Raw genomic sequence first — 20,703 nt, forward strand, 5'->3', positions numbered from 1 at the left:
AAAACAAAAAAATACAATATAGATTTAAATCACACAATAGCTATAATTACCCTGAGTGTGAGACAAACACTCATATTAAAAGGAAGTTATCTCACTCAATAAAAGCAAAATTTTTTATGAAATTCAATTTCTTTTATTAAAAATTCTCAAGTAATCAAAAATAGAGATTTTTCAGCCTTTCATGATCTACCTGGAAAATATCTAGGAACTCCATCCATGTCCCCCACAATCAGCTATAAGGCAAAAATATCCTCTTTACCACTTGTTCTTAACTTTTTATATGGGACATCCTACCCAGTAAAATAAAGCAAGACAGAGCATGGATAAATAAATAAAGTAAAATAAAGCAAGAAAAAAACCACAGTAAGAGTAGAAATGAGGAAGTAAAACAGTCTACATAAATAGGAAAAAAAATGTAAAAGCACTGTCAAAAATAAGGTGGTAAAACCAATAAACAAGTATAGCAAGGTCTTAGGTTAAGGACCAACTAACAAACTCCAATCACATTTCTATACTGGAAGGAAATTTTTAGAATTGAATTTTTTTAATAAATATTAGAGTATCATCCATAAAATATTAATACTTAAAGATAAATCCTTAATCACATAAAAATATATAACATACATAACATTTAAGTATGTTTTTATTATAACTTTTTTTAAAAAAGAAGACAAACAGCCCATGGGCCACAGATCATCATTTCAAGATAGTTTCAAATATTAAAAAGCTGTTTTCTGTAAGACTGATGGTAACTACAATGCAAAAAACCTTGACCAGACAAATGAAAACTAGTAAGTAATAAGTCAAAACAAACCACTAGAAAGAAATCACTTAACCATAAAGGAAAAGTGAGCATAGGAGAAAGAAACTACAAAAATATCAGAAAACAACTAATAAAATGGCAGTAATAAAACTTTAAGTATTAATTTAAATACCACAAATACAAATGGATTCAATTCTCCAATGAAAAGACAAAGAATGATTGAATGGACACAAAACAAGACCCAACTATATGCTGTTCACAAGAAACTCACTTCACCTATAAAGATATGCATACAGGAGGCTGGGGAGATAGCTTGACAGTCTAAGCACCTGCCTGGCAAGCACAAGGTCCCAAGTTCAATCCCCAATACTGCATGCCCTACGGTCCCTGGAACCCCAGAAAGGCTGGGCCAGAGACTGAAACCAGAAGTGGTGCTGCATGCCTATAATACCAGCACTGGGGAGGCTAACACAGGAGGATCACTACAAATCTGAGCTATGAGCAAGACCCTGTATCAAAAACAAAAAAATATGTATACAATGAAGATGACAAGACAGAAAGAAATATCCCATGCAAATGGAATCCAGTCATACTTTAAGACACTAGAATGGACAAGGATTTTTTTGGATAAGACCCCAAAAGCACAAGTAGCAGGAACTGAAATAGACAAATGGGATTACATAAAAATCAGAAGCTTTTCCACTGCAAAAGAAACAGCACACTAAAGCAACAACCTACAAAATGGGAGAAAACATTTGTAAGGTATATATTGGACAGAACTTGATAGCTAGAAAATATGTGATACATGGAGGGAAAAGAGAAGAAGCAAAAATAATAATGATATGCACATGTACCAATACCCATTATGTATGTAAGCAATGTGTACTGCAATAATAACATTTATTTTCTACTAATAAAAGAATAAAATTTAAAATAATAGTATTGGCCATGGAGATGGCTCAGTAGAATAAGCGCTTGCCTGGCAAGTGCAAGGGTCAGAGTTCAATCCCTGGATCCATCAGAAAAATTAAAAATAAAAATAAAAAATCAAATAAAATAATAGTATTTATAAGAAACATAAAATGCTCAATAATAAAATAGTCCTGGTAAAGACAGGCATGGTGGTACATGCCTGTAATCCCAGCACTCAGAAGGCAGAAGCAAGAGGATCACTATGAGTTAGAGGCCAGCATAGACTACAAAATGAGTTCAAGGCCAGCCTGAACTACATACCCAGATCCTATCCAGTTAAAATCCACCACAGACCTAAACAGATATTTCTCAAAAGATATACAAATATACAAAAAGCTTATGAAAAATATTCAATATTAATCATCAGAAAAATAAAAATGAAAATCACAGTGAGATATCAGTCAATTCCAGTAAGAATAACTATTATTAGCAAGACAAAAGATAACAGGTACTGGCAAAGACTTGGAGAAAAGGGAACCTTGTAAATAGCTGATGGAAAAGTAAATTAGGATAATACCTTGTGGAAAACACTACAGTAGTTCATCCAAAACTTGAAAATAAAACTGCCATACAATCAGGCAGTCTTACCTTGAAGCAAAGAAAAGGAATTTGGTATACCAAAGAGACACTATTCACCATACTCATTAAGTAGAAAAATAAGTGCCTATTAGTGGATGTATGCATAAAGAAAAGGTGATAGATAGACAGATGATGGATAGATAGGTAATCAGTCTATATATAGAATGGAATACTATTCAGTCTCCAAAAAGAATGAAAATTTGTCATTTCTAACAACATAGAGGAATTGGACAATACATGTTAAGTGAATATTGTATGACGTCACTCATCTATAGAATCTAACAATGTTACCTCCTTGAAGGTGAGAGTAGAAAACTGGTTACTAGAGGATGGAGAGAGAAAATGAGAAATATTAATGAATGAATACTATGTTACAGTTAAGTATCCTGATGAAAAATTCTAGAATTCTGGAATGCTACTACACAGCAAGTGACAATAGATATATACTACACATTTCATAAAAGTATAAGAAAAGATTAGGCATATGTTTATCAAAAAGAAATGATAAATGTTCAAAGAAAAGTTTATCCTGATGAGAACATTAATATGTGCCAAAAAATCATGTGGTACCTGACAAATATATTTACTTCTAAGTGTCAATGTTTCTAAAAAGATAACACATCATCAAAAGAAATGCAGTATGAAGTAAAAGTAAAACTGAAACTGGAGCTAGTAGTTTACACACGATGCCACATGGGTCACACATGCTGCACTTCTCCCAAAAAGTTGTTACCTTTAGATCCTTGTAACTTCTCTGTGATATTCCTAATCACCCTAGAGTTGCATAACTGAAGATTAATCTGTCTTTAACAGATTAATACTGCAATAATAACATTTCTCACCTTCAAATCAAGCACAACTAACATTGTATAAGAAGAGGACAGTAAGTAAAGTACCTTGTATCCTAGACCCAATTGGTAAATAGCAAATATCTGAGCTGCATTTAGAGCATCACTGAAAAGGTAAACTGCAGTCATCTGGCCACAGAATACTCTATTAGCATCTGCTGTTTCGGATGAGCCCAGAAAACACTTGTCAAAGGTCTGTGGGGGGAAAGAAAAAGATTTTATTAGAGAAAAAACAACTATATCCTCCAGGAATAATAATTTAAATGATAATATTTTCAATAATAATTTAAACTAACACTAAATATTTTCTCTATTCTAAGCAGTATCTGAACTAAAAAGAAAATCTATTTAGTATTTCACTTCATTCCATGTGAAGTAGAAATCATGGAAAAGCACAAGTTTCCCAAAATACAATAAATACAATTTGATGACAAAAGGGAAGTAAAAAGGAGTCCGACAAATCATTGCAGCTCAGAAGGTTCGTAGCTGGATAACCAAAAAGCAGAAATGCATGCTGGGGTGCAAGGAGAAAATAATGAGTTAATTTTGAGACTTACTGAACTGACCCTCTCTTTGCACTCATTTTCGTGTGTGTGTGCAAGAAAAAAAAAGATAGAGAGAGGGAGAATGAGGGAGGGAGGGAAGGAGATCACTAACATTTACTGAGTATTCATTGTCTACAAATCTTTCCACTAACAGTTACAATGTATTATTTACTTTATCTCACTTAATCATCACAACAACCTTCTAGTGTACATAATATTTTAGGCCCATATTTTAAAATCTAAGGTAGAATGGATTAACTAAGACCATACAGTCAGTGACAGGGCTAAGATGAAAATATGTCTAACACTCTGCTTATGATTAACATTATATAGTACACACATATGTATATATGTGTAGTGAAGGATATTAAAGGATTGAATTGCAAACAAGTGGTATAGTTTCTGTTCATTTTCTTTAGATTTAGCTTAAATTTTCTATAAAATGAATGTTATTAGTGGAAAAATAACATTTAAAATTTTATTCTAACCTAAGTATCTCTTTTTGAGTCTTGGAAATGTAACAATACAATAATGGTTATCTACAGAAGCTATGTAAAATTTATAGGTATGCATCATCTATGTCTTCCATAAACTAATCAGAATCTACTAGGAAACTCCTGTTTAATTTCAATCAGCAGACCAATGACTACACACTGTGACGACATAGCAGGGGAAAGAAAAGACATAGCCAGTGGTACTGAAATATCTTTATGTCTACTCCACTCAAAATAAATTGGTAATTAAAAAATGAGTAATAGCCAAGCAAAGTAGTGCATGCGTGTAATTCTAGCTCCTTGAGAGGCTAATGAAGGAGTATCATGAGTTCCAGGTTGAACAATGTAGTAAGACTCCATTCTCAAAATAAAACAATAAAAAGGGGTTGGGAAGGGGGCTAGGGAGATAGCTCAGCACCTGAAGTGCCTACTGGCAAGCACAAGATCCTGAGTTTGATTCCCAGTATTAAAAAAAAAAAAAAAAAATGGGGAAGGGAGAGATGCAGCTCAGTGAAAGAGCACTGGTGCAGAGTGCACAAGACTCTAGACCCCATTCCCAATACTTGTACTACAGAAAGAAAAAAAAAGTAATACCTTATGTGATATATTAACAAGTTCCATTAATAAATTAATATGCTAACCAAATTATTAACGTCTAAAATTTTTTTTCATTCTTACATTTTAGAAGTACTTACATCACTGGTGTTGACAAACCATGTTATCTCTCCATAGGAAGCCAATTCACCATTCACATAACACCGAAGCTCACTGTTCTTCCAACGGTTATAAATGTGCACAATAGTCACCATATACCACTGAAGAACAAAAACAATAAAACATAGAAAGATAATGATTCTCCAAGTAATATAACCAGGTAGAAAACAAGTAAAAATGGTTAAATTATAACTAAACCTAAAAATAAAGAGAACCTTCATTAAGTTCAATATTCAGCTTCTGGAACAGTATTTAGGGAGGCTCTCCACTGAAAAAAACTTAATCAATAAGTAATTTTGTCAGGTTTGCAGAAATGATCAAATATACCCTCTAAAACTAAATATCTAGTACAAACACTTAAAAATCTCAACATTTTCCTACAGTTGCTTTAAGTATCTGCCTACATATCTCTCTACACATTTTGCTGACAAATGATTTCTGAATCTCTAAATTCTAAGGTACAAAAAAAACACATTAAGTTTGCGCTGCCTAAAATACCAATATTTTCTCCATATATTTCTCTTAAAAATCTATAAATAGTGCTGGGAAGATGGCTCAGTAGAATAAGCGCTTGCTTGGCAAGCACAAGGGCCTGAGTTCAATTCCCAGTACCACAAAAAGAAAAAAGGAATATCTGTTTTAGGGGCTGGGGAGATGGCTCAGTGGAATAAGCGCTTCCCTGGCAAGCGCAAGGGCCTGAGTTCAAACCCCAGTTCCACAAAAAAAAAAAAAAAAAAAAAAAAAAAAAAACCCAAAAAATTTATAAATAACTAAATATCCAATATATTTATGATCCAAATCACAAAAGCTGTCCAGTAATTTATACTCCTTTTTTTAAACAATGTAACAGAGTTGAGAAATAATACATTAAACATGTATATCATTAAAGCACAGTGTTCTGAAACTCAAATAGTTTACTAGTGAAATTATGACTCGGGAAGATCACTTACCTTTTGTGGCTTAAAGTCAAACTTCACACAGTGTTGAAAACCTTTTCCTTTAGATTTTATTGAAGTTATAATCAAACAGCCTCCAACAAAATGAGCAGAGTAACCAAGACCTTTGCTGGTTCTGAAACTATAAAAATAAGTTTTCATTTTGCTTCTAAATATTCTCATTTTCAAGGAGAGATATTAACATTAATCAAGTAGAGAAATACATACCAATACAAATATGGTTTATCCTTATCTACATTGATGTTATTTACAGGATCCAGTCTAAGCCAGGTATGAAATGTAAAACCATTCTGGTATGGCCATTTGGCTATTGGAGGTAATGCAATAGCCTAAAGGAAAGAAACTTTTGAGTTATTTATGTGCACGAAAACCTAAAATTATTGAGATCACAAAGTAAGACTTTTTAGTGTTCTATACAGTATTACATCAGGTTACTTGAAGTCACAATTAAAACATCTGGGCTGCATTTGGAAGAAGACTTTTAGTAACTTAATTTTCCCAAATACAATACTAATTATGTTAATTTAATTAAAAGAAAAATTCAGTGTAACCTACTAGACAAATAAGTCATACGTATTTTGTTTTATCATAAATATAGCAAGAGTCCAATAAAAGTGTTATCAAATTATAAATCTGTCATAGAAATATTCAAGCATTAGAAAAGAGAAATACAGACAAAAATTGAAAGAAAAGGTTAAAGAAAAAGTTTAGTATATATTTCTATTTATAAATTACAAATGTGAAACCTTTTTTTTGGTGGGGGTGCAGGGTCTCACTACACAGCTCGAACTCGTAGTGATCCCACTGTTCTCTGTCGCCCTAGTGCTGGGATTACAGGCATGCACCACCATATCCAGACTTAAAATTTTTAAGTTCTATTCAGAAGTCATTTTAAAATGGCTTTTCCAGGACCACGGAGACAGCTCAGAGGCATGATGCCTGTCTGGCAAGCGAAAGGTCCTTATATTCCCAGTACCAAAAAAGAAAACAAAAAAAATAGTTTTACCACTTTATTTAAAATTTTATTTAAAATAGCATATTATATAAGGAAAGAAACTCTAGACACAACAATCTTGAAATGGAAGAAAAAACATTAAGGACTATTGTACCAAATGCAAAACCTTCTACATAGAGCTACAGTATTGAAGACTGTGTGGTCTTCACATCAAGTTCTTATGCCTTTGGGTTAGGTACTTCTTTCTTAAACACGTGACAAGAGATATAAACTACACTTCATTAAAACTTAAAACTGTGCTCAAAAGGACACTATCAATAAAGTAAAAAGATATACTACAAAAAAGGGGAGAAAATATTTACAAATCAAATGTATGCTAAATTGACTGCAAAATAAATAAAATTCATATAACTCATATCTTTTTAAAGATCACAAGTCAGGCATGGTGACACATGCTTATAATCCTAGTATGCTGGGAGGCTACAGCAGGAAAATTTCAAATTCAACTCAATGTAGTGATTTAGCAAAATTCTGGCTTAAAACAAAACAAAAGAAAACAAAACAAAAAAAGATCTGAGTTCAATTCCGAAGCACTAGTACCAAAAAAATTTTTTTAAATAAGCACAATTGTAAAATGGGCAAAAGAAAAAAATGAAAAATAAAAAAATAAAATGGGCAAAAGATCACAATAACCATATCTCCAAAGTTATATGAATGGCCAATAAAGATATGAAAAGATAGTCAACATCATTAGCCATCAGGGCATAGTGGTACACACCTATAACCCTAGAACTCAGGAAGCTGAGGCAAGAGGATCACTACAAAGTTAGTTCAAGGCCAGCTACAAAGTTAAGTTCAAGGCCAGCCTGAACTACATAGTGAGACCCTGTCTCAAAAAGATTTAAAAAAAAAAAAAAAAACTGACACTACTAACTATCAGGGAAAAGTAAATCAAAACCACAGTGAAAGGGCTAGAACTCGAAGTGTAGTCCACTGGTAGAGCATTTGCATAGCATGTACAAGACCCTGGGTTCAAGCACACACGCACACATAAAATACCATTTCATACCCATTAATATGGCTATAATCCAAAAGAGAGATATTAGCCAATAATGGCAACAAGTAGAAAAACTGGAACCCTCATACACTGCTGTTGAGATTGTAAAATAAAACAACCCTTTTGGAAAACACTCTGAAAGTTCCTCAAAATGTTAAAGATCCATATGACCCAGAAATTCCACTCTTAGGTGCATTACCAAAGGCAGATAAAAACACATATCCACATAATAAAATGTACACAAAATTCAATAGAAACCATTATTTCTAGGAGCCCAAAAAGCAGAAACACCAAACATCCATTAATTTTTTAATGTAATGTAATCTGTAGTACATTTTTTAATTACATAATGTTCACATTACTTACATGGAGCTGGTACATAAAAATAACACATTTTCATTCCTTTCTTCATCCCCTTCATCTCTTGATGCCTTTCCCATTTAAGAAAGTCCTACTCTCTACTTCCTACTATCTTTCATTTCCCTCTTTATTGATAACATGGGTTTTTCATATTAAGAGAAAACATTTTTTTTTTCCTGGCAGAACTGGGGATTGAACTCAGGAACCTGTGCTTGCCAGGGAAGTGCTTATCCTACTGAGCCATCTCCCCAGCCCCCTGGGAAAAAAATCTGACAACTTTGTATGTTTGATTTATTTCACTTAACATTATAGTCTCCAGGTGCATCCGTTTTCCTACAAATGGCTCAAGTTTACCTTTCTTTATGGCAGAGCAATACTCTCTTGTACAAAAGTAACATTTTCCTTATTGATTCATCTACTAATGAACATATGTTACTTTCAAAATTCAAGTATCATGAATTGTGCTACTATAAATGTGGGTATGCATGTATCACTGTAATACAATGCCTCTAACTCTTTCAGAAAGACACGTAGAAAGGGGAATAGTTGAGTGAAAATGTGATAGAGCCACACAATATAGTATTAGCCATAGAAAGGCATACAGCACTGATGATACAAAGTGGTATCATGAATGGATCTTGAAAACAACCAATCCCCAAAGACCACATTATAGGATGCATTTCACTTCTATAAACGGACAGAATCTAAAGAAATAAAAAGTAAAATGGTTGCCTTAGAACCTGGCGGCAACAGAAAATTAACAGAAATGGGTAATGAGCATGATGTTTCAATGGGGGCTGATGCAAGCATTCTAAAATCAACTGGGCGGGGGAGGAGCTTGCCAGTTAGCTTAGTTGTTTAAAGCGCCTGATTGGGCAAACCCAGTCAGGAACTGGAGACCAGGTATACCCAGCTCCACATGCCACACCAGGCCTGCCCTTAAGGCAGGCTGCACAAGCAAAAAAACCCTTCTGAAGTTTTTGGGTCAGCCAAACGCTCAGCAGATTAAAGCACCTATGCTGGCCCCACCCTCAGGGCGAACTGAGACAGCAATGGAGACTGGGCACGGTGGTGCATGCCTGTAATCCCAGTTCTTGGAAGGCTGAAAACAGTAGGATCACTACAAGTCCGATCTATATAGTGAGATCCTGTAGACCCTGTACCCCATAGACCCTGTACTAAAAATATAAAAAATAAATAAATAAAATCAACTGTGGTTTCACAACTCTATGAACACACATAAATTCATTAAAATATAAACTTCAAATGAGTTACATATGGTATACAAATTATAGCTTAATAAAACCAGTAAAATCATGCTTGGCAAGCCTTTATTGTTATAACTTGATACATGCACTTAATTATACATATTATAGGTAGTAGATAAGGCATTAAACATGAATACATCCAGCCAAATGTATATAACAACACTGTTGTGACTTTAAGTACCTCACTTAAAATTAATAGTTAATTAAGAAAAAAAAAGAATAAATTGGGTGTAGTGACACATGCCTATAATCCCAGCACTTGGGAGGGTAAGGGTGAAGGCTCACCACAAGTTCAAGGCCAGCCTGGGCTATATAGGAAACTCAAAGCTAGCCTAAACTACACAACAAGACCTTGTCTCAAAACACACACACACACACACACACACACACACACACACACAAACACACACAGGGCTGGAGATGTAGCAAGTAGCAGAATACTTGCCTAGCATGTGCTAGGCCCTGACTTCAATTCCCAGTACTCCCCCACCAAAAAAAAAGTATATTTTTGGTGTGTACATATGTTCTGTCTCATTGAAAATGAGAGCAGCTATAAAAACTTTGTAAAAATAATTTATATAAACTTATACATAGGCAGATTAAATTTTCTTTAATATCTGTATTTGAGCAAAGGAATGAGTCACTGAATATATTTTAAACATTTAGCTTCTAAAAAAATTCAAAATCTATTCATCAATACTACTCTACTTCCAAGATAAATGCAAGACTATAATAAATGGATTACAATCTCAAAGAACTGCGAGTAATAAAAATGTTAATCTGGGGACCAAACTCAGGTCCCTTCTCTCTTATTTCCAATAAAATACCCCTAACCTCTGATCAATCAATCAACACTTAATCCTATGAGAAAACTTTTTCATAAGGCAAATAACAGCCTCAATGACAAGGGAAAAGTTATTCAGGAAAGCTTCAAATCTAAAATGTGTTTTAGGGCTGGCCAAATAGCTCAGCAGATTAGAGCACCTGTAAATAGGCACAGGAACTGGGGGTTCGATCCCTGGCCTGCCATGCCAGCCCCATCCCCGAGGCACCCTGAGACAGCAATTGAGAATAGGTATGGTGGCACACGCCTGTAATCCCAGCTCTTGGGAGGCTTTTCGACCTAGCAGTGAGACTCTGAACACCCTGTGGACCCTTCCCTAAAATACAAAAAAAAAAAAAATAAATAAAATGCCTTTTAAGGAAAAGATGAAAGAAAAAAATAGGCAATAAAAAGTTTTCAAAAGAAGTCATGTATTGTGTACATAGCACCCAATTATTCCAGATGTCCTTTTAAAACATAAAATTTATCTTTGTACAGGTATTGCCTGGGCCTAAGAACATTTTATAACTACCAAAGTAAGAAAGAAATATAAGACAATCTTGGAAAGATAACAGAAGTATTTTTAAGAAAAAAAATTTTTTGGCTTACAGATTATTGACCAATATAACAAAAATAGCTTAAGCAAATAATACATATACATTTCAAAATGTGTTCCTATAACATCTGAAACATTACAAACATATGTAACCGTCTTATTTATAAATGAACATGAAGAAAAGATTAATAATAATGCTGACTGACAAGAATGCTGAGAAACCATAACTAGAACTTCTCCAGTCAGGAAAACTGTCTGGTAAATTTCAGCAAGCTATTCTCATTCTATATACTGGGTGCAAAATAAACAGGTTCTTATCTACTGCTGCTTCAGGTTCTGAGTGGATGGCTTCCTAACTCCTCTAGGCATCTATTCTTTCACCAGTAAGAGAAATTAAACTGCACAGTTGTCACAAGGATTAAGTTAGCTTATGTAGAAAACCTTCTACCTAAACACACAACCTGCCAGAGTGTTTAAAGAGCTGTACTTTCAGGAAGCTATGGAAAGGAAAGCGTGGAATGATTTCCTCACTAATATTTACTTACTGCAGCACTCTTCCCGGGAAAGTTGAAAAAGGCATCAGGACCATACTTGTGAGGCATATGCTTCAGCACAGACAGCAACTTCCCAGCATGTGGGGGCTAAGGAAAGAGTTAACAAGCTATGAACCACAGTACTCGCCATAAAACCAAAATACTCATTTTTAAATATACTCATCCTCTAGTATACACAAGAATAACCAATTAATGTTATATCTAAAAAGCATATGCAATCACCAAAAGCACTATTTTCAAGTATCTTAAAGAAATAATATACACTATGCTGTTTTTTGAACAAAATACTATATCAATAAATAAGTCATATTATTTGACACTTGAAACTTGTTTCCGCAATGCAGCAAAAATGATCTTTTACAAATACAAATGAGATCAACCTACTACCCACCCTTCTGAAAAAGACTTGTAAGTAATGCCTACTATAAATACTCTGTAATATTATAACTTCATAAGTATACAATATGGTAATTCCATTCTCATCTCAGTTTCATAGAGGAGCAACCTATGGCATAAGAGCCTGTGTGTCACACACAATTCAGCCCAACTGTTGAATCCATGCTTTTTCACCATTAACTACGTTCTTTTCCCACTAGCTTCCCACCTCCTTTGAAATAGGTACAAAACTTTTAACATGGATTCCATAATCCTTAGCCACCTCTCTAACCTCATGGTGTACCACATTCTCCTCTCCTCCCTGCACTCCATCCACAATGTGCTCTCAATCTTCTCCCCACAAGGGTTCATTCCTGAGTACCAGCTGCCTGGTTCCTAAATTATTCTGACTAGGCCTATTTTCCGCTCCTCTAAACAAAAAACAAGCTTGTATATGCTATAACATTCATCTTAATGACAACTTCCTCAGGGCAGTCTTCCTGAATATGAGGAGCAGATTAAAATCCTCTGTCACAATATGCCACCTATAAAAGTTACAACATTGTATTTACGTGTTTAATGTTTCACTGGCCCACAAGTCTCTAATGGTCAAATAACTAAAAACTAAAATGAAAACTCTCATTTACATTTATAAGAAAAAACAAAGGACAATCAAATATACATTATTATTTTAATCAATTTGCAAGCAAATAAAACAGAACACTGCTCTTTGCTGAAAGTTCAAAATAGGGTCAAACTACAAGTGAAATCATTGGTTTGCCTTTAGCTTACTTTGATGCTGTTGCAGGTTATTATTACTGTTGTATAAGAGTTCAGCAACCATTTATATGAATGTAAAGTGGGAAGCATTACTCTCAAGTGATCAAGAAATTTGCAAATAGCCATAATGAGCTACTATGAAATTATAGTTAGTAACAAATACCAGCACAATATTTCTAACAAAAAAAAAAAAAAAAACCTCCAGTCACAAATAAAAATACAGTATTGCAGCATTCTCATCTAGAGAAGGCACTTCTCAAAATTCACTTTCCTATAAACCAATAGACACCGCTGGGCAAGTATATCAGAGAAAAATTTAGTACTTGTATTTCAAAAGTCTTTAAAAATGTTTCTACCCAGCATGGTGGTGCATGCCTATAATTTCAGACGCAGAAAGCTGAGCCAGGAGGATCCACTATGAGTCTGAGGTGAGCCTGGGCTATATACCATAGTGAGTTCAAGGCCACTCTAAACTATATAGGAAGATCCTGTTTCTGTTTCAAAAAATAAAGTTTCTATCCACTGATACAATGTTTCCACATGTAAAAAGCTACCCAGAAGTAATAATCAGAAAAGCAGACAGAGATTCAGATATGAGTGTTTCAATGCACTGTCATGAACACGAAAGACAGAAAAACTCTTATTTTAAAAGAGCTAAATCAATGTAATGTCTCAGCATTCTTGCTGTATTGACAGTTCATTATTTTCCCTTTATCCTCTAAATGTCTTCTTATTGCACTTCTGTCCATAAGCAGTTATACTGAATTTACATTTCCTCTTTTTTTTTCTAAAAATGTATTTAGGACAGGGTCTACAGGGTCTCACTACATAGATTGGACTCGTACTAACTCTCCTGTTTTCAGCCTCCCAAACACTGGGATTACAGGTGCACGCCACCACATCTAGTCTCAGTCACCATCTCAGCACGCCCCAAGGTTGGGGCTGGCACGGCACACTGGGAATCAAACCCTGGCCGCTGCGCTCTTTTACATTTCATCTTTTTATTGTGTTCTCTCAAAAATGTTTTTGTGCTTGTTCTCAGCATTTAAATGGTGTTGGGTAAGCTACACCATTCTGCTTATTGCTTTCTTCCTATGTTTACTGCATCTATTCTGTTACTTCATGCACTGATCCTAATTGCTAAATAATAATCAATTCTATGCATCCAATACATTTTACCAATCTGCTCTCCTAACAATGAATGCCATGTTGACAGTTCGCTACAATCAAAACTAGGGGGCCGGGGAGATGGCTCAATGGAATAAGCACTTCCCTGGCAAGCTCAAGGGCCTCAGTTCAATCCCCAGTTCTGCCAAAAAAGAAAAAGAAAAAGAACAAAGCTACAATCAAAAATAATGTTTCTGAGCCAGGCACAGTTGCACACACCTACCATCCCAGCACTTGGGAGGCTGACGCAGGAGGACCACCACAAGTCTAAAGCCAGCTTGAGCTATACTAACCTGAAGCCCAAGATTAGCCTGAAGTACACAGTGAAACACTAGTCTCAAAAGAGTAGCAATAGCAACAATAATAATACTAATGTTTCTATAAACATTCTCATACATATTTCCTTATTGAACTATGTCAGAATTTCCTGAACATACACCTAGGAGCAAGCTATTAATTAGGTCCCTAGATATGAGTATGATTTATATGACCACGTAGTGTTAAATTCTTGAAATTGGTTCCACTACTATTTATTCCAAAACACACCAGGTTTAAAATAACTTTATCGCCCAAACTATGGCTGTCATTATCTAATTATTAAATCTTTGAAACTAAAGATACAAAATGATATATCAATATTGTCATTATGTGAATATCTCTGATTATAAATGATAGGGCCAGCGAGATAGTTCAGCGAACTAAGTACCTGCTTGGGCAAGCATATGGGCCAGTATTAGATCCCTGGAACCATGTGCTGCGCCAGAGACACCCCCGGGGCATACTGAGTTGGCAACCAAGTCTGAGCATGGTGGCGCATGTGCCCATTATCCTAGCATTCGTTGAGAGTTTGAGACTAGCCTGGGCTACAAAGTGAGCGCAAGGCCACCCTAAACTATACCATGAGACCCTGTCTCAAAAAGACAAAAAAAAAAAAAAAAAAAAAAAACAATTGGGATACAAAGTAAGTTCATTAGCACCACTGCAAAGGGTCACTGAATTGTACCTAAGGAAAGAAGTAACTAATCACAAAGCTTCTGTTCACTGAGCAGGTCATTCAAATTTAAGAACCACTACTGCTATACTCTTCTTTCCCTATCCTTCACTTCTCCACTAATAAACACTGGACATATAAAGAATAATCATCCAAAGAAGGATTAAATTATTGGCCTGCCTGGAACACCTAGTCTCCTCAGCAACAACTATTTCTGAGCATGCCTAAAGCAGCTATACAGACCTAAATACCATTTAAATTGATCTCTTCCCCTAAGTTAGACATTCATTCCATCTCCAATAATATTTGTTACTTATGAGCTACAAATGTGTTTGGGTACTTTCAAGTATCAAAGCATATTAAGTGGTTTTTGGTTTTTGTTTGTTTGTTTTTGCTTTATTTACCCATTGTCCTTTATCTCCTTGAAGTTTACTGAAGAAAAGCTTTAGTTCTCGAACTGTCAGATTATAGCTAGCCAGCACTCCCAACATGTCAACTAAAAGATCTAGAAACAAAAGAAAACAGTAACATAATTAAGCCACTTATATTTCTTAAATAATTAAAATATATATGTTTACTTAAGGGTTTGGGTACCAAAGTTCTAAGTATAAGCTACATGCTCAAATACTTCTTAAATATTGCTCAATAGAATAACAAAAAAAAATATTTAAGAATCAAATTTTATCTCTTTATAAACACTGTACCATAGCAACATCATACCTGCAATCATACTATCAACTTTTTCTATTTTCCCAAGAACTTGTTCAACAAGGCCAACTTCTGTACAGATCTGTAGATTCCGTATGCTCTTCTTCAGAATGGCAGTAAACATGCTCCAGACTTCTGCTTGACAGGTAATGTCACATTTCTCCAGGAGGTCTACCATGCAGCTGATACTCTCACCTTCTTGGATAATGAAATTCATCTCCAAATCAAACTGCCCTCCTACCAGCTTGCAACAGAGAAAAAACATATACATTCATTAAAGGCATTAGTAGTTCTTCAATATCACTCTAACTTGCTCTTAAAGTTTAAATTGGCAATAATTACCCACACATATTTTCCCTACCTTCCACTGTAATAAGTGTTTCATTTAAAAAAAAAAAAAAAGCCTAGAAAATATTCCTTCTAAAGAAATCTTCAAATGTAGTCACATATAAACAAATATAGGCTCTCCTAAGTTACTGCTACTTACTGCCCGGTTATTAATATAGACCCAAATCAGTTCTATAATTGCCCCATTCTTACATGATTTTCATTCATAAATTACCAACTTTGTGAACAATACACAGAAACTTAAAGGTCCTTTCTACCTAAACAGGGTAAGAACTCACAGCAAAAATGAGAACCTTTTGAGCAGATCTCAAACTTTGTGTAGTTTCTGCTTTATTATACCCATCAATTTTGATCCTTCTCCTTTCCCAACAATAGTGTAAATTACACATAATTAGTCAAATGCTCAAAGTCAGTCCTGACAAAATTTACTTCACTGCTATTACTGTTAGAAAACCAATCCAGATGGTTACAGTGACCTAGTCCCATCTTGCTACCTCACCCATGGCCTCCCCACACCTGCAGAAAAGAAATGCTAGTTGTATAAAACTAGCAAAGCACCTTTCAGGGTTCAGAAGTAGACCATGCACGAGGCCCTAGCACGCATAAGGCCCTTAGCTTCATTCCAGTACCACAAAAATTTTTCAAAATTAAAATTACTTTTAAGATTTGCACAGCTATCCTTTTTAACTAGATTTTATAAAATAAATGTTATGTATATTTAAGGTATATAACATGAGGTTATTTCAAATAGATTCATTAAAGATCTTAAAAATTATGATCTTCAAATTATGATTCACCTACACTTATATTATGCATTCTTAAATCTAAAAGATGGGCAAAAATCAGAAGAACGTGAACTTTACAAAACAAAATCTAACAGTTCATAAAATAATAAATTCAACCAAGTAAGAGTTTACTCCAGGAGAGAAGGTTCAAAACTGGGAAACCAATTAAAAGTCACTGCATCCAGGACTTTGCATGTGTGCTAGTTTCTGTTCAAAATCTACACTGACCTGAGGGGGAACACACAGACACAAACAACATGAGGATCAGTATTTATGTGCTGGAAGACAGGAACTCTGGGTAAGCACAGTGGTAAAGGCATTTGGTTCTTTTAGGAAATGCTGGCAGAGATTTTGGTACATAATTCTCAGTACCTTCAGCATGAGATGACAGCTGAGTTTTGGCTAAAACCCTCAGTGTGACAGATGGACAACTGCTAGTTCTGTGGTCCTGGCTGTGCTTCACTCCCTACCCCACATATACTCTCAGCCATTCAGCACTCTAAAATAAGAACTCTGAAAATATAGACCTTTCATTTCTGTTTTATGACTATTATTAGCTTGTTTTGTCTTTAATTTGAAACAATTTCAAACACTGGAAAGTACTGCAAAAACAGTACAAAGTTCCTAATACCTTTCAATCAGCATTCCTAATATTGTCCCCTAATTACATATAACATATGACAAAATCAGAGTATGATCGTTAAAACCACGCAATTAACATTTACGCATAACGCTATTAGTCAATCTAGAGACCTTACTCAAATGTTGGGACTTACCACAACTAATTTTCTTGTTCTGATCATAGATCTGATCTATCAACCCCTTTGACCTTCCCAAATAATGATAGTTCCACAGGATTTCTTTGATTTTTGTGACTTTGACACTTTTTTTAAAAAAAAGAATATTTGCCAGTTATTTTTATACAAGGTCTCCTAATCAGAAAATGTGGGGACATTTTATTCTTTGCAAGGACACACTAGAAGATACGTATCCTTCTCAGTGTGTCACTTCAGATGCCATCTGATGTCAAAATATCAAACTATGGGGCCGTGGATATAGCTCACTGGCACAGCATCTGCCTATCAAATGCAAAGTCCTGAGCTCAATTCCGAGTACCACCCCCAAAATCAAACTACGGGTAAATTAACTTTGATCATTTAAGGTGGTATCTGACAGATCTTTCAATTTTAATGCTACTGTTTTTCACTTTGATATTATTAAGTATCTCACGGAGAACATCTCAAGACTACATAAATATCTTTTTTATCATAGCTTTGACAAACTATGCCTGGCTGTTATTATTGTGGCATCTGCTAAATAACAAAGCCAGACACAAATGGCTACCTGTAGCCCACTTCTCTCTATTCAACTGACTGGAAAAGGTAAAAGTGAAGGAACAGAAATTAACTCAGTGATTGTCTAGGGGTGATATCATGAGGAGATGTAGAACAAGACCAGATCTAAGGAAAACAATCACAAAATATAAATCTCTACTGTATAATTAATTTATAGACTCATTACTGAATGCTGACTACATGCCAGGCCATAGGGAAATACTAGAACAATGATAAGCAAGGCAGAAATAGTCTACCATTATTTGTGTACGCGATATTAAATTTAATGGGAGGGGTGTTTAACCATTTATTTAACCTGATGCAGTGGTATATTCCTGTAACCACAGCTACTCAGCAGGCTGCACCTGGACTACAAAGTCAACTCCCGATGAGGCAACTTAATGAGTCTCTGTTTTAAAAATTAAAAATTAAAAATCCAAGTAACTTAGTGGTACAGTACTCACCTAGCATGCATGGGCACCCGGATTCAATCCTTATTACAAAACATAACAATAAATAAAAACAAAAATACTTTATATTAAAAAAGTAAAAATAAAAATAAAAAATACTTTATACTTACTTAAAAAATACTAGACTTTTGGAAGTCTCAGTGAAAAAATACAATATAATATATGAATAACATCAAATCAGTAACTCTTAAAAGTAATTTTGTATAAATATAAAATGAAACAATAACAGCAAATTTCCCAAATGTCTTTAATATCTAACCAAAACATTAGTAGTTTTCAAACATTTTTGATACCAGTATAAATCTAAAACATCTATGAATCAATTTTTAAATATTCAAGAGTTAGAAAAATTTATATTTTGGGGGCCAGTGAGATAGCTCAGCAGTCTAAAGTGCCTGCTTAGACAAGCTTAGGCAAGCACAGGGACCACAGTCCAATTCTGGCACCACACGCTGCACCAGCCCCACCCCTGGGACAGGCTGAGCCAGCCACAAAAAAACAAAAAGCTAATCCTATTTTTGATGAATCAATGGGTTTCTGGATAACATTAAATCCCTTTCAAATTGTTAACATTTCATAAATTCATCTATAAATGCAGCATAATACCACTATATTCTTTTTTCTTAAACATGACAAATGATTTCCATTTCCATGTGGCAATTAAATACGGAAAAAATAAGGAAGAAAATTCTGTATAACAAGAGTGCTAAAGACAGACATGGCAGCTCATGTCTGTAATTCTAGCACCCAGCACCAGGGAGGCTAAGAGAAAAGATCCCTGCAATTTCCAGGCCAGCCTGGGATTCCTGAACTACACAACAAGACCCTGTCTCAAAAAAAAAAAAAAGCAATGAAATTATTAAACAAATGATAAAATACATAAAATGTGTATTGGATTAAAAACTAATTGATGCAATAACATAGAGCCTGGAATCAACATAAACTCAATTCAGACTGTGAATGGCATCACAAGCACTGAATGAGGCTATGACAATTTTCATTCTGAAAGCTTAAGGTTGAATCCTTATTTCACACCACCTGCCCAAATAAATTCCAAGTAAGTTAAAACAGAAAGTTACACAGCAAAGGAACCAACAGAATGAAGATACAACCTACAGAATGGGAGATAGTATTTGCAAACCATAATGTGACAAGTTATTACCCAGAATGTTAAGTGTAATAAGCCAAGGACAAAAAAAAAAAAAAATACTGTATGATCTCACTCATCTGTGGGACATCAAAACACTGACAGCACAGAATGTGGTTACCAGAGGCTGGAGAGATCAAGGAAGGGGAGGAACAGGAAGACTGGTCAATGGACACTAACTTTGATCACGTCAATTTGAGTAGGAAACACTAAAGTGAACTGGATCAGCATAATTCTGGGTGTGGCAAGGGATTTTGCTGAAGATTTTCTATAATTTACTGGGTGTGAGCAACAGTAGCCAATGGATTTGGACAGGTGTGGGGTTACATAGGTAATCCCAGCGTTCAAGAGTCTGAAGCAGGAGGATCACCATGAGTTTGAGGACAGCACAGGCTACAAAAAGTTTCAGGCCAGCCTGACAAACCTAGTGAGACCCTATCTTCAAACAAAAAATGGATTTGCTGAATACTATAAAAGGGAAACAAAGAAAGAAGGCTGGCCTCTGTTTTCTCTGGAGGAGCTCTAGTCTTCACCTTCACCTTGGACATCCTCTCCTGGCTTCCAGAGCAGGTTCTTTGTATGGACACTATAAGGAGCTCCAGGCTTTGATAGCATCCTGCAGGTCCCTGGGTCCACAGCATGCAGGTAGCCCTTTTGCCCTCTTCCACACGTGACTGCAGGCAGGCAGCCACTGTAAGCCAATCCCGCAAATGCTTATATATTTGTATGTCTTGTATTAAACCTGTTTCCTCCAAGGACTTTTCCTTGTGCCTGAATTCTGTCACTCCTTACTTTTACAGTCTTATCTTAATATGTACTGGAGGTCCTCTCAAATTAATTACCTTGCAAAGAATACTGGTCAGCACGGTTACAACTGTATATCTCAAAGAAACTACAAAAAAAAAAAAAAAAAAAAAACCTGTTGAATGCTTTTACCATGTAGAAACGATAACACTGGAGTGAGTGAGACGACTGAGGGCCCCTGGGATCCTAAACAGACCCAGAGCGCAGGCCCGGCGAGTGAGTGAGACGACCCGGGCCACGGGATCCTGAACAGACCAGAGTGCAGGCCCGAGTGAGTGAGACGACCCAGGCCAGCGGATCCTCATTCGACCCAGGCTGCAGGCCCAGCAGGGAACCCTTCAGCAGAACTC

At 35.4% G+C, this 20,703-nt stretch overlaps 1 protein-coding gene across 3 annotated transcripts in view; it reads right to left on the reverse strand.

Moving 5' to 3' along the window:
• Positions 1–20,703, reverse strand: part of Lrba (LPS responsive beige-like anchor protein) — a 752,085-nt gene that overhangs the window by 627,502 nt on the left and 103,880 nt on the right. For all 3 annotated transcript variants that reach the window (XM_004638688.2, XM_023723655.1, XM_023723656.1), the window contains exons 2-8: positions 15,478–15,709; positions 15,162–15,262; positions 11,436–11,531; positions 6,079–6,200; positions 5,866–5,992; positions 4,897–5,016; positions 3,211–3,357 (exon numbers count right to left, since the gene is read on the reverse strand). In XM_004638688.2, the coding sequence (XP_004638745.1) occupies positions 3,211–3,357; positions 4,897–5,016; positions 5,866–5,992; positions 6,079–6,200; positions 11,436–11,531; positions 15,162–15,262; positions 15,478–15,709 (945 nt within the window). The remainder of the gene's footprint in view (positions 1–3,210; positions 3,358–4,896; positions 5,017–5,865; positions 5,993–6,078; positions 6,201–11,435; positions 11,532–15,161; positions 15,263–15,477; positions 15,710–20,703) is intronic.

This window comes from Octodon degus, unplaced genomic scaffold (genome assembly GCF_000260255.1).
Source record: "Octodon degus isolate 3935 unplaced genomic scaffold, OctDeg1.0 scaffold00101, whole genome shotgun sequence".
Taxonomy (NCBI): domain Eukaryota; kingdom Metazoa; phylum Chordata; class Mammalia; order Rodentia; family Octodontidae; genus Octodon; species Octodon degus.